General features: G+C 54.4%; 3 protein-coding genes across 3 annotated transcripts; 1 reads left to right on the top strand and 2 right to left on the bottom strand.

Moving 5' to 3' along the window:
• Nucleotides 1–2122: 2122 nt before the first annotated feature.
• KRP23_10515 (Protein YeeZ) lies at nucleotides 2123–3985 on the top strand (the record flags this gene model as incomplete). The annotated part of the gene is made up of 1 exon (XM_067880975.1): nucleotides 2123–3985. The coding sequence occupies one exon, from the start codon at nucleotides 2123–2125 to the stop codon at nucleotides 3983–3985; it is 1863 nt and encodes a 620-aa protein (XP_067741264.1).
• Nucleotides 3986–4048: 63 nt separating this feature from the next.
• On the bottom strand, nucleotides 4049–10396 carry KRP23_10514 (uncharacterized protein; the record flags this gene model as incomplete). Its single annotated transcript, XM_067880974.1, has 3 exons — nucleotides 4049–4779; nucleotides 4845–4958; nucleotides 5041–10396. The coding sequence occupies 3 exons, from the start codon at nucleotides 10394–10396 to the stop codon at nucleotides 4049–4051; spliced, it is 6201 nt and encodes a 2066-aa protein (XP_067741263.1).
• A 189-nt stretch (nucleotides 10397–10585) lies between these two features.
• Nucleotides 10586–13336, bottom strand: KRP23_10513 (uncharacterized protein; the record flags this gene model as incomplete). Its single annotated transcript, XM_067880973.1, has 1 exon — nucleotides 10586–13336. The coding sequence occupies one exon, from the start codon at nucleotides 13334–13336 to the stop codon at nucleotides 10586–10588; it is 2751 nt and encodes a 916-aa protein (XP_067741262.1).
• Nucleotides 13337–14528: the final 1192 nt, after the last annotated feature.

The raw sequence follows: 14528 nt of genomic DNA, 5'->3' as shown, positions 1-14528 counted from the left end.
GAGGCGGCTGCTTTGCACCAGTCAAGCAACCTGATGCACCAGGCGTATTTCGCTGGATGCAATTTTTGGCGCGTTCGCCGAGGATGCTTCCGATGGGCGTATAGAAAATATCGATAAGTTAGAAACGCTTCTTTCCAACGTGCCAAGAGAAATCAAGAACAAGGTTTTGGTTTGGGCGGTTCATTTGGGACGGCAAGATGTTCTGCAGATACAGGATGGTATTAACCTTGGCAACTGGTCGCTCCTTATCCTAGAGAAAACACTTTATGAGGCAACAACTGAACGAACCAAGGCTTTTGTCTTTAGCAAGATAAATGGTCAATTTTGATCATCTTTTGGACATCGCCCAAGTGTCCATGGCTACGATAATCCACATATGGTTAACTCAAACTCGCATTTTGAACTACTCACGTGTCGACAGCATGTAGATCTGAGTAGTATATAATGGCACTTTACGCCGGCAGTTTTTTTCTTCTTAACATTATTTTACAAGGAGAGTAGGTTTAATCGTTTCTAATACCCTGCTGGTGTTTCTAACCAGACAACCAATCGATATGCATAAGGGATCAACTATCACATGCTAACCATGTCTTGAGTCTTGTGGTCGAGCTGTCCTTGTGCCATGCCCCATGGCTGTGAGACTCCAATCTCAATTATGATCGTCCGAAAGGCGTCAATTGTTGGAACGTCTGGAGGAAGCACTGATCCCGGTGTTGTTCGGCGTTGTCCATAACTGAGGTCTGGGCACCATCGTCGCCCCTGAGAATTCTTGGCGTCCATGTAGCCTTTGAACCATCGATGAACATTTCGCTCGGCAAATGAAGTACCTTGGTTAAACTCAGCAATATAATTCCCGTGTGGAGCGTCGGCAAACTCGATGATGTGGATCTCTCCAGTGCCAGCAAACTACTCAAGAACGTTGGGTCGAACGATGTATCCGTCGCTGTCAACAAACGCGTTCCATTCATCTTCCGTTGCCTGGCACACACGCAACGTGCCAGTCGCCGGTGGAGGCTGTGCCACTACAACTTCCAGAGCAGCGTTGATGCGATCGATGCTGGAGAGAAGCTGAGGAGGAGGAGGAGTCATGATCGGCGGTGCGATTGGCGCTGTCATGTCTGTCGCAGCGACCACTGTTGTAACTACAGATCGAGGTGCAGCGATCGCGTCCGCTGCCGCCGTCGAAGACCTTCTTTGGACTCAAAAGGATCTCGCCGACCGCGATGTTGACGTCGGACCGCCTGCATGGGAAACGCGAACCTTGGGACGAGGTGATGGAGAATTGAGAGAAATTGGTTTCCCCTCTGTTTGTGCAACCGGTTAAAAATCTCTCTCAAATCCAAATGAAAAAATAAGATAAGTCTTAATATATGAATTTGCATCGGAATCCATTGGTCTGAGGAAAACCGTGGAGGACGTATGTTTCAATTGTCTCTCTTGTTGGGATCAACGTTCGTAGTAGCATTGCTCAGCATCACCAGTCTAATCCTATAACAAGACTGACTACGTGGCATAGAACTATAACATATTAAAAATAAGAAAGAGGGAGAAGTACTCTGATGACATCTTGGCCGCTCTTCGGGTTTGGGAACCCTCTACCACCCTCTAGGAACCGCTTTTTGAGTTACGTAAACTACTCAAATTCTCTATACATCCATTTTCAGTTGTCGTTGCCTTCGATTCCAGGGGCGTGCCTTGAATGACACTAAAACAAATTTGCATTGAAGCGCCTCCGCTGCCAGGGTGTGGCATGGCGGGTTAAACGCGAGCGAGACTAACTAGCGACTCCTCCTGGTGCCTCCTTCGAATACCCCAGCTGTCCCGTGAAGGTGTCCTGAAATTCGTCGATGCCCGTTCTGTACGTGGCGAGCACAAGATTTCCATAGCCGAGAAGCTTCTCTGCAGTTCCGTTCCATAGCGAAATGAACCGCTTGTTGGTCAAAGACTTTAGAATCACGAAGTCCAACTCAGCATCCATTTCGCTTTTTCCATCACGATCAGAATGACACTCCCTCATCCTTGCTTGCCGTGGTAACCAAACCCAAAATACCAAATACCCACATCTCAAATAACCTGAATAACCCGAATAACCCAAATAACCCATTTCCAGTTTTTTGCAACGATGGTCTCCAAGAAGCTCTTCGTGTTCGGCCTCGGGTACTCTGCCTCGCGCGCTGCGCGTGCCTTCCGCCGACGCGGCTACTCCGTGTCGGGCACCGTGCGTTCCTCCGATGCCGCCGCGCAGCTGTCGGAAGTCGATGCCTCTTTCCATCCTGCACCATCCGACAGCCACGCACAAAGCGTTTTCCTGTTCGACGGGGACCAGTGGAGCGCCGACAACTCGCAGACGCTCGAGGAAGCGCTCGCGGGCGTGACGCACCTCTTGATATCAGTCCCCACGGGTAGGGTTGACGGCCAGGAGGACCCCGTGCTCGCTGCTCTCGGGGACCGACTCATCCGCGCCACGAAAGACTCGGTCCAGTGGGTCGGGTACCTGTCGACCATCGGAGTGTACGGAGAGACCCACGGGCTCGCCGTGGACGAGTCGGCCCCGGTCGGGTCATCGGTCCGACGGTCTCAGATGCGGATCAGGGCGGAGCGTCTGTGGCTGGACTCGGGTCTTCCGACCCACGTGTTCCGCATCGCCGGGATCTACGGCCCTGGGCGCGGACCCGTCATCAAGGTGCGGTCCGGAACGGCGACCCGCATCCACATGCCGGGCCGCGTGTTCAACCGCATCCACGTCGACGACATCGTAAACATTTTGTTGACGTCGGCGGCGCTCCCGAACACTGGAGCTATCTACAACGTGTGCGATGACGAACCGGCCCCGGCGGACCAAGTGACGGCCTACGCGTGTGAACTCTTGGGGGTCCCCGTGCCGCTCAGTCAGTCGTGGGAAGAGGCCGAGAAGAGCATGAGCGCCATGGCCAAGAGCTTCTACGCAGAGAGCAAAATCTGCTCCAACCGGCGGATCAGGGACCAACTGGGCGTCAAACTGCTCTACCCGACGTATCGAGAGGGACTTCTCGCTCAGGTGCTGGAGGAGGAAAAGCTGAAAGAGGAGGGGATTGATGCTCCTGCTGCCGCTCAGCGGGTGGTGGTTCTCGTGAACATTGGCTCATTGCGGGCGGAACCTTATCTGGACCTACGCCAGATCAGCTTCCGACTGAGTCGCGCGCTGGGGCAACCTGTCGTGCCCTGTAGTTTCCGCTTCTCGGACCGCGTGGATACCGACGAGTTGAACGGACTGCGGGCCAAGACGTTCGAGATGGTGCTGACGGAGCACCTGGCGGCTAGAGGAGGCGAGGCTTCGGAGGTTATTGTGCTGCCGCTCTTCTTCGGAAAGAGCTCGACGCTGACCGAGTTCATGCCCAAGGTGATGGACAAGGTGTGGACTGCAGCCATGCCGACGCCCTCGGCACCACTTACGCTCCGTCTTGGCGGCTGTCTTGTGGACCAGGAGAACGCCAACGACATTCGCGTTGCTCAGATTCTCCTTGAACGTATCCACGCTGTGGTGGACTTTGAGACGGTGAACGAGGACGTGACTGTCCTAGTTGTGGACCACGGCACACCCAATCGGGACGTGCACGAGTCTCGCGAGTTCGTTGCGCAAGAACTGCGTGGCCTTCTGACGCCGCACCAGCACGTTAAACTGGTGGACACGGCTTGCATGGAGCGTCGTGAAGGGTCTGAATACGACTTCAATGATCCGCTGCTCGCCGTGGCTCTCGACCACTACACTGTGGAGAAGGGGATTGTTGTGGTGGCCAAAATGTTCCTCTCCAATGGACGTCATGCTGGCGAGAAGGGCGACATCGAGGAGATTGTCGACGACGTCAGCGCGAGACACCCGGGCGTGGATGTTCGCGTGACGGATGCGCTCGGAACGCACGAACTTCTGTCCAAGATCCTGCACGACCGTTACCGCGCTGCCCTGGCCAAGGACACCGTGGACTACACGCTGACTTCGGACAAGTAAGATGTTTTTGCTGATAACTACAGCATTGTTGATACATTTTCTGTGAAACTCTAGGTCTATCCTCTATGCTTCTGGTGGCGCTCGACGAGAGACGCGCGTGGCGACTCGTGATACCTCAGCTTGAATCGTTCTCGGCAGCTCGCCGTGTTGTGTGCGCGCAATGCTAACGGCCTTCACTAGCAAAAGGTTATCAGCCTCTGCCCTCACGAGCTGGCTCCTGAGTCTGGTTTGGTCTGCCTTCAGGATGCTCAGTTGGCCTCGATCGCTGAGCGACTGCGACTTGTCCGCTGATTCTTCACACTCGTCGAGCTGGGACGACACGGAGCTTGGCCGTTTGGCTCGTGTTGGCGACGCTGCATCCAGCACAGTCTGCAGTTCCTTGGAGCGCCGTTCGCGTCGATAGCGATCGAACTCCTTCTCCACCTTCTCCAGTTCGTTCGCCTTTTCAGCGATAGCTCGATCTTTCTCGTCAAGCACCAGCTGCCATTTGGTCAGTTTCTTCTTCCAGCCAAGGACCAACTTGCTCACGTCTTTCGTGCTGCGTTCACTCGCTTGGAGTTTGTCTTTGACTTCTTCGTGACGCTTTTGGAGCTCGACTTTCGACTGGATCAACTCTTCACGCTCGTCCAGCACACTGTGGAGCTTCCTCTCCATTTCACTGGCTTTCCGCTCAATTGCCGCGTAGTACTTCCGCCAGTTTTTGTTTTGTTTGAACAACTTGATGAACTTGTCGGGGGATCGCGCTCGAACACGGTCGCGGCAATTGCGGAGCATCTCGAACACTATCTGCTCCACTGTGCAAACAATTCAATGTGAGAACGCAAGGCAGGAACCAGTTGTCGGAGTGGTGCGACCATACCATAGAAGCAGCACGTTTTGCTGTAGAGCTGCGTTTGAGTAACGAGAACCCGTCGGGCGATTGGAGACAGATTTGACGTCGAGAAAGCCACTTGAAGGATCCCATACACGGCTCCTGCACAGTACACAATCAACACGAGGGACACGTGCGTCAGACACTCTAGCCTGGTCCGTACTACCACTAACGCTATACGAACCATCGCTGGAGACGAGAGCTGAAGACACCATGCCAACAGTTGGCTTGCCGACTTGCAGCGTTGGTGTAGCCATCATGAAAGCAGACGCTGCGTCGTCCTGCCGCAAGCCGCTCAAGACGAATTGATCCACCATAGGATGGAACCTCGGGTCTGCTCCAACATCATTGATGACCAGCGTGGATCCGCCGGAAAGTGTGCTGCCAGCGATCCCCAGAGACGCGGGGACCTGAATGAGCTGGGTTTCCTCGCGCTGCGTCCACAGTTCGTTGCTACTGGGGTCGAAAAGGAACAGAACGGCGGTGCTGCCGTGCAGAATCTGCGCGAAGGTGCTGGTGACGCTAACAAACAGGTCTTTCATGGTCGTCGGCTGGAAGAGACGACGAATGAGCGTCTGCAACGCCTGAAAAGAAGTCCCGCCAGACAACTGCTCTTCTGCCGCCGACAGAGCCCCCGTTTCCTGCTGAGCTCTAGCTTCACTCTGCTCTTTCGCCTTGGTTAGCGCAGCCTCATTGGTCTGCTGCATTGCCTCAACGACGCGGAGATGTCTAACAGCGTTCCTCTTGGTCGAATTCGCGTAGCAGCGCGAGAGGAACGACCGCATTTGGCGTAGGCGATGGGTGTACGCTATCCAACACCATTTACCCAGCGCTAATCTTCGTAGATGCGTGGACGACGAGTACTGCTCGCTTTCAAGTCTCGCGTGAAGAGCTGTCACCTGCTGAAGCGCGGTCATTTCTGCCGACGTGGTCTTCCACAGTCGAAACGCAATCGATGTGGGCAAGCACTGGGTTGAGTACGAAAGTAGGCAGCGCCTAGTAAGGAAGAGCCTCAGCTTGGCCTGAGCTGCGGAATACTTTCTCCACTTCCTCACAATTGAGAGCAGGTCGTTCCTTCCCCACAGCTTCTTCAGAGACTCAAGCTGCCGCAATCGCAGCGTCTTCACCTTCCACAGCCAAAATGCCAGCCACCGCTTTCTCCTCTGTCGAATCAAAACTACACGCACCAGCGCCTGATGTTTCCTTCGCAAATCGTAGAGCTTTCCTTTCCACAACGTAAATGCCTCCGACACTTCTCTGGATACCGTTCGCTTCAGCAACATCTTACTGAGACTGGCCAGACAAGTGAACCGTTTGTTCCGCTTTGCTGTTTGAGCACTGGTTTCCAAACTCACAGCCGACGATCTCGCTTCGGCCTCGTAAAGCTTGTCTTGAAGCTGCATTAGTTCAGTCGAAAGCTGGTCTACGCTCATGCTTGTGCTTTGTAAGCGGTGACTCGACTCCTCAACTTGGCTTGTTAGAGCTGCGTTGCTAGTCTGCAACAGTGCAATCTGGCTCATGAAAGTATACCGCGTCCATCTCGACAGGCCAATACGGCAGTAAAATCGCGTTGTCAAGCCTTGGATAATCTGAACAGACTTCCGCTGAAGCTTCACCGTTTGTACAGTTGAGCGCCAGCATCTCCAACTTTCAGCGAGAATGTCGTGACGCTTTTTCGAGTATCGGACTTGTGCGTGAGAGCGGATTGCAGCTTTGATTTGGGTGAGCTCTTTCCACGAGTGGAAGGTGCGCACGAGCCCTGCTTCTTGTCTACCCATTAGAAACTGCATGATTTTCTTGCGTTTTTCCTTCTCTCGAGTCTCCCGGGCTTTCTCCTGTAAGCACTTCTGATGCCACAACGACAGCGAGCTCCTTCGTTTCTGCTTCTGCGCAATGCCTTCCAGACGATCCACTGCTACGGAGACGACCCGCTGGCGAAGAATTGATCGATGCCAATCCACGAAAGTCGTTATCAGTCTGCGAGACCGTACTCGCTGTCTTAGCTTGAGCTGCTTTTGCTTGGTGACACGATGCTGATAGGTCACGAGCTGCCATTCTCGTAGAGCGGTACGGGTGAGCACATCTTGACAACGTCTAGCTTTCTGAGCTACAGTCAACTTCACAGCGTGGCACTTCTGGGAAAATGAGTACCAGCTGGAGAAGAGCTCTGCGAGGTGCCGTCGACGAGCGTTCTTCTGACAAAAGTGAACTGCCTGGCGCTGGTATTGTGTCATGGACAGCTTCAACTTCAGTGCGTTGAAATACTTCGCCACCAAACCACACTCTGTCAAGTACTGCATTTTGGTCGTCGATTCATCATGCACAACGAAGACGCTGGCAAGTTTGCTCTGCGTTTCAGACGCGGTTTCTTTCAGGACGGATATCTCCTCTCTCTGCCGCTCCAGTTCTTCTTGTTGAGCGCTTTTCAACTTCTTTAGCTCGTCGAGAGCACGAAGTTGGTTTCGGATGAGCAGCATCTTCCATAACGCCATCGCACGCTCCTGCTTTCTCCGCAGAAACTTGCGTATCCAGCATCGAAAGCGTTGGTTGCGTTCTTCCTCTCGGCCTTGAAGCAGCACAAATTCCGCCCAAGCGCTGAAGTACAGCTGTGCAACGCGCGTCTGCTGGAACAGCACCAGTGTTCGCTCTGCTTGGCGACGCGTCTTTCTCCTCTTGACGGTATCCTTCCACTCGGAAAAGCAACAGCGCATCGTTGATACCGATTGCTTCCACCAAACCTTCGCTCGAATCGCAGTAAGCGCCACATTTCGTTTTTCAACCTGCTCTTTTGCTGCCTCCGCCCTCGTAAGCGCTGCCCAGTGCGTGAATTGTTGCCGCATTTTCGCATGAACAGACCCCAGCCAGATTTTCTCTAGCGTCCAACGCAGCAAGCCATTCCTTCTAGCTAGCTTTCTCCATTCCGAAACAATTCCTCGGCAGATGTACGTCTCCGAGTTGCGGACAAACAACGTTGAGAATACCTGTACTGCTCTGCGCCGTCGCCTGGCTTCTTTCCAAGCCTCCAAGCATTGAATCTGCCACCAACGCGAGAAACAGGACTGAATCGTCCTGTGAACAGCCTTCAACCGTTTTTGCTGAGTACTGAATCGCTTCCACTTTGACAAAATTGCACGAGTTTGGTGGACCTTCACAGCGGTCTGGAAATCGTGCACGATTCTACGAGCGTAAACAGCTTGGCGAACGACTTTTTGCCACGCCTTGAAGCATCGTACCAGTGTAGAACCTCTTTCCCTAGTCATACACAACATTTCTACAGCACCTGCCAATCGTTGTGCTCGCTTTGCTTCCTCGTAAAGGCGAGCGTTCGTCGCCTGCAGTTTGTTCTCCTGCTGTGTCTGAGCTTGCTCAGCTTCTTGAAGCAATAGTTGCTGTGCCTTTCGGTACTCTTCAAACTCTGTCGCTAGCTTTTCCAGCTCAGCGTCTCGTTGTTCCTGGAGTTGGAGCATTAAAATCTGCTGCTCTTTCAGAACGATCTGTCGTTGCCATCGATTCCACGCTCGCTGTAGAACTCCAGCGTGACAGCGACCTACCCATCTACGCACGAGCTCTCGTTGTGTCTTGCGGGACTCGACAAATTCGCGCCAGCTTCCGAGCACTCTCGCCAACGAACCATTTTTGATGCGCGCTAGACACTTCTTCACAACTGCATCCTGTCTCTGTCTTCGAAGCACCGCGTCATGCCAGCGAGTGAAGCACTCTCGCTGGAAGGTTAGGTCCCATTTAGCTTGAGCCAGCCGACTCTCCCAAGCTTTTTGAATCAACTCCTGCTGCCGTGTCTGAGCTTCAATTTTGAGTTGAGCAACTCGCTCTTTCCACGAGCGGAACATGAAAAACGCTTGCTGCTTCATCGCACATTTTGCCATCACGTCAATTCCTTGTCGAAGTGATGCTCGCTGCTGCCAAAACGCTGCCCACTGCGTAAAGCACCGCGCTACTCCTCGGTTCCGCATCCGATTGACTGCGTGCAGCAGAGCTATCTTCCGCAGACTCTTCTCTCTAGCCTTCTCTTTCCACGAGTTGAAGCACTTGAGAACGCCGATCTGGCGCATGCGAGCAAGAATCTGCTGGGGGTGTGTGCGCTTCTTGTTGCTCTGGTGCGCTGTACAGTGCCAGTCGCACACGGATCGTCGAAGCTTAAGTATCCGGAGCTTTGCTCTAGCCACGTCAGCGCGTTGGTTGATACCTTGTAGATACCTGGCTGTCATCTTCCACTCACGCAGAACACCCTTCAGAAGCTGTCGGTCGGACTGCTTGGTAAAGAAGCGCCCCAGTTTCTGTCGTATCGCTAGTTCAGTAGCTCTGTGCGTCTCAATACTTGCCATGTACCTGGCCTTTTCTTCCTCGTATTGCTCCTGTCTTTCTCGAATTCCTTTTCGTGCGTCCTCAAGTGCTCCCTCTAAACTCACGATAGTTTTGACTTGCAGTCCCGTCGTTCCGTTCAACACATCCAGCCGTCTGTCCTTCTCGGCCAAAGCAAGACGAAAGGTTTGAACGCTCCACTTCCGCATACCCCAACGACGTGAACGGCCAGTCAGAAGTCTCTCGATCTTCAGCATGCCACTACGATGAGAAACTGCCTTCTGACACTCCATTCGCCAGCATTTCACCACCCGTTTAACTCTTTTCCGGCTACGCTCTTCAGTAAAACGTTTCTCCTTGCGACGCCTCTCCACGTTCTGCCGCATGAGATCTCGCCATCGAATAAATGTCCGTCTAGCCGACTGTTGTAGCAGCTTCATCGCAAGCAGAGCCGCCTGGTTCCCTTGAAGCTTAGCAACTCGTTCGTCAACTTTAACCTCTAGACTTGCCACCAACTTGCTGTGCTGCTCTCGCTGTCGTTGCTCCCTTACCAGCGCGATCCACTTGCCCCACGCACTCTGAATTTGACTCGTCGACCACAGTGATAAAGCATTCACGACACGTTGCTGGCCCGCCCTCACTCTCTGCTGCTCGTACACTCTCACTCGCTCCTTCAAACTCTGCACGATCTCCACTTGGTCCTTTTGAAACTTGCGGTACTGCTCTGCCAGCTCACCAAGCCGAATGCCAAGCTCCTCCTTCTCCAGCACCGCGTTCTGCAGCGTGTTCTGCATGGTCTTCACGGCCATCGCAGCTCGCTTGGCTTCAAGAGGGTCGAACTCGAATCTCTCTTGGTACTTGGCCACCAACTGCTGGTATGTCGCCTCGCTGTGCGCAGCTCTCGCCTCCGTCTTCTGCAGCTCAAGGCGATGCGCCTCCTCCGTCCGCATCTTCTCGCTGCGTAAAAGCCGAATCTCCTGCTCCAACTCCTCGCACCTCGTGTCCTCCGGGTCCCGCAGCTTGTTCTGCTTGCTCTGCGCCGCCAGCAGCTCGGTCTCCTGTTGGAGCCGCCGGCCATTTTCACGCAGCTCCTCGTTCTCTCGCTGCAGCTGAATGTACGAGTCATACAGAGACGTCACGCACTGCGCCGACTTCCAATTGGCCCCCAGCGCTTCCTGTTCCCCCAGCAACCCCGCCACATGCCGTTTCTCCCCGGGCATCCAGCTATCGGTACACAACTGACAGACTGTTGAGCTTGTGTGACAGCAGCTTCAATTTGGCAAATGGCTACAGCGTTTCTACATTCGAAATTGCTACATTCTAACACAAGGGCAGTTTCTAACTGCTGAGCTTCTACAAAAAGTTGACATGGAAAGTAATATTTGAGCTTGTACACCATGTAAAGTGTCTTAGTTGTCCTCCCAGAAGGTTTTCTCGGCATCGGAGCGCTTCTTCGCCCACTCGGAAGGCGTATCGTTGGAGTGGCCATTGCGGTTGGACTTGCCATCGCGGTACTTGTGGCGGATTGGCCAGTCGTACTTGCGACGGAGCTCTCGCAGCTTGGCTTGGAGCTCTGCACTCATGGGCGCAAGCTTGTCCGGGTGCGGGTGCAGGTTTCCACGGTTGAAGACGACGTCGAACTCCCCTCGACGCACCTCCAGCCGGCCCGTGATCAGCACCTCCAGCTTCTCTTCGTAGAGCTCGACCTCGTTCTTCTCGCCGGCTCCAAGCTGCTTCAGCGCCTTCCAGAGCAGCTTGTGCTCCTGGCTGGCCGAATCCCGAATGAGCGCCAGCTTCTCCAGAAACGCCTCCATGGACGACGCCCGCGCTGTCTTCAGCGCTCGGCTCCACCTCTGCTCGGCCGCTTCGTTGGCGCGACGCTCCCGCAGCTCCCGAAGGAACGCGTCGTACTTCCTGCGCAAAAGCTGCATGGCAAGCTTCTCGTACGTCGCGCTGTCGAGGTCTTCGTCCAAGGTGTGGTTCAGCTCCCAATTGATCTTCCCATCCGCCGCGGCTGCATCTCGGACGATGCGGTAGCGCGCTGATCGCTTTTGCAGCAGGAGAAACTTGGGGAGCTCCTCTGTGCACGTGGGCCACACCTCCTGCAACGTCGGCACCACTTGCGTGTCGTCCTTGAACTTCTTCGGCGAGACTGCCACACAGCGGATGAGGTTGTTGGCACAGCGCTCAAACGCCTGGAAGAACGACGTCGTGGCAGCGAACCGCCCAGCCTTCTTCGCGCCAAACCTCCAGACGTCCTGGTCCAGCGCGTGCGGGTCGAAAGCGTCTTCGACTACGCTCTCGTGCGTGTACCCGACCATACGCTCCACCAGCGCCAGGTATCGAGCCTCATTGAATCTGATGAACTTGTGTACACGCGTAGCCAGCAGCTCCTTCAGCACTGCCAGCAGGGCCTCGCCGTCGTACTTCTCTTGCGAACGACGAAGCAGGAAGAACAGCAGCTTCCCCACAGCGTCTTCCGGGTTGACCGGCATCTTCGGCGGGGGCTTGACACTGGTCATGACGAGACGGATCGAGTGCACGAGCTTGGCCACGAGTTCCCACTGGAAATCGCTCAAGGGTTCGTCTCGCTGCTCGAGCAGGGCCATCAGCGAAGCCGACACGGTGCCACGAAACATGTTGGGGCAGAAGAGACCTGCAGGAGCACCCGACAGCAGGCCCGTCAGGATGTCAAGCACCTGCGTGCCTGACGCTGCGCGCACTAGAGCGCTACCCAGCGCATCGTCCGGGTCAGCGACCATTTGTGCGTAGTTGTAGTCCCGGGCTCGAATGCTCAGGCCTCCGGTGGCTTCCTCGCTGCCGATGAGTGTCAGGAAGTCGCGCGCTGTGACTACGTCCGGGGAGACCTTGGTGATGACGGCCGACCACGCGTCCATGAAGTCCGGCTTGCCGTTCTTCTCCGGGAGCTGCAGCACGGCGAGGTGGGCTAGGAACAAGCTTGCCACTGTCTGCAGAACCGTCTTCGGGTCGAAGACGTCGTCTTCCTCCAGCGCATCTTCTGTCGCCTCTTGTGTCGTGAGCAGTGTGATAGCACTGATGGACGCCTCTAGCTTGCTGGACGTGGTGATCTCTTGCTGCAGCACACCAGGCAGCGACTCGGCGGTGAGCTTCAGGTGGTTCTGGTTCTCGTCAGGCAGCAAGTCGCGAATCTTCTCGACGAGAGATGTGGCGCGATCCAGGGCGTCGTTGTAGCCGAGCTTGCCCGTGAGGCACTGTGCGATGGTGATCAACAACTCAACCTGCTCGCGCAAGCCTGACGCTGCGATTGCACGCTTGGCGAACCGATCACCAACCACGACTGTAGCTCGGTCAAGGAAGGCGAAGAGCACGTCGCGCGTGTCTCCTGCCACCGGGATCGCGTTGTTCTTGACGTCTGCCTCGCAAGACGGAACGCTGAAGCCTTCCAGGTCGTAGAAGATGAACGTGTTCAAGCTCGTCTCGCTGGGAGCCTCTTCCTCAGTGGCAACTGCGAAAGTCCCCCCTGCGCAGCGATCGAACATCTTGGAGAGGATGACCATAAGCCCTGCCGCTAGCTGCGTGGCGGCGCGCACCTTGGGCTCAATGAGCACTCCGTCGAACGTTTTGGCGATGCTCCCGTACATCCTGTGGTCGCTGTTCTTGACGTACTTGACGACGTTTACGATGAGGTTCCCCTCAAAGTGCGCCTGCACCAAGGCGAGCACGTTGAACATGTCCGAGTCCACGATCGAGTGCTTCTCCTTGAGGAAGTTAATCTCGTGCTCCGCTTCGCACGTTCTGGTTTCCGCGAGGAGGTGCGGGCCTGCGTCTGTGATCAGGAAGGCGATCGTGGGCATGGTGTTGTCCAGCGTCAGCAGCTCTGCGAACGCTGCCTTTTGGTTCTCATCGCCGTCTCCGCCGTTGGCACTCACACTCGGGTGGCCAGGAGGGACGCACAGCTTCACGGAGGTGATGAAGTCCATCGCCTCTTCCCCTTCCGTAAAGCTGTGGTTCGTCACGAAGCAGCCTTGCGAGCTCTCCGTAAACGTGATGATGGTGATCATGACAGCGTACTCCTCTTCAAACACCGAAGCAACGAGGTGGCGCACAGTCTCCTTCACGCCTTCCAGCTCGCTGCCCATGGAGCCAGTGATGTCGAGCAGGAACACGAGGTTGATCATGATCTCCGCGAAGTGGTGGACCTTGAGGTGAAGTGGCTGGTTGCTCGGAAGCAAGTTGGAGAATGGTCAGTGTCGGCAAGTCTGAAGGTGGGTGGAAATCATGTGAGACCAGATATAGTGAGTGAAGGTCAACTTCAACTTGTACCACAATATTTTCGTGAGTGAGGGTTAACTTCAACTTGTACCATAAATGTGGACCATACGTGAGGCGTTTGTGGTGCGTGCATGTAGCTGGAGTTGGAGGCTAAGAGGTTCGACCACAGATATACTGAGCACACTTTGCTATATTTGTGAATTGTATGTCAGCATTCTCCATCATTCAGACAACCAAAGCTATGCCGGTTTAATGACTTGAGTAAACAGTGACTTGAGTAAAAGTGTCTGTGAAAATGTCAAGTGTCTGGGATACTTGGTCCTCGTTTGAGGGGCGAAGTCACTCGATGACTCAACTACAGCTAGCGATTTTCATCCTTCTTTATTCACCTCCCGCCCAAACTATCCTTGCCTGGCTGTCTGCCCCTCCTTGTTCTTGTTGGGCTTGTTCTCTTGTCTTATCCTCTTCGGCAATCGGCTGGTTCGACGAAAAGTATAATACGCGGGGCCGCAAACAAAAAAATATCCGACAGCACGCGCTGCTCGATCACCCCAGCGGCACAAACCCTACGGACTTCTTCCACCTTCTCTTCTCTTGCTCTTGCATGAACATTCTGGGAGAGTGGAGCACACTCAGGAATGCAGCTTTGCACTTCATGGGAAGAGTTGGCGTTGTCGATAAATGGGTTGGTTGTGAAATTTCCTACATTCTTTACAGAATTTGGAATACGGTGGCTTCATCCCGATATATTCCAGTCTCTGGTTCTCCTCCGGCATCTTCACAATTGCATAGTACTCAAAGTTAGGAACAGTGCCAGCTAAAAAGATGACTGCGGGAACCATGCCCCTTAGCAAGCATACACGTAGGCGTCGAACACATTTCGTGAGTGGGTTGTTTGGGTCGCACAAAGCCTTTGCGAGCTCCGCGGCATCGTACCATGGGATATCTAACTCTTCTGGGTATTCAGTTGTCAGCACGAATGTAACTGCGCGCATGTCTGAAGTGTTCAACCTGCCAAGGCTAGGTAGTAGCAAACCTTCAACAGAAGAGCGCATACGTGCTCGTTTCAAAAAGAAATCGTAAGCCAGCCACATCCAC

Source organism: Phytophthora ramorum (genome assembly GCF_020800215.1).
Source record: "Phytophthora ramorum isolate Pr-102 chromosome Unknown Phyram_PR-102_s0010, whole genome shotgun sequence".
NCBI lineage: Eukaryota > Oomycota > Peronosporomycetes > Peronosporales > Peronosporaceae > Phytophthora > Phytophthora ramorum.
Note: the sequence above shows the minus strand (reverse complement) of the source record. Positions and strands in the feature narration are given on the sequence as shown.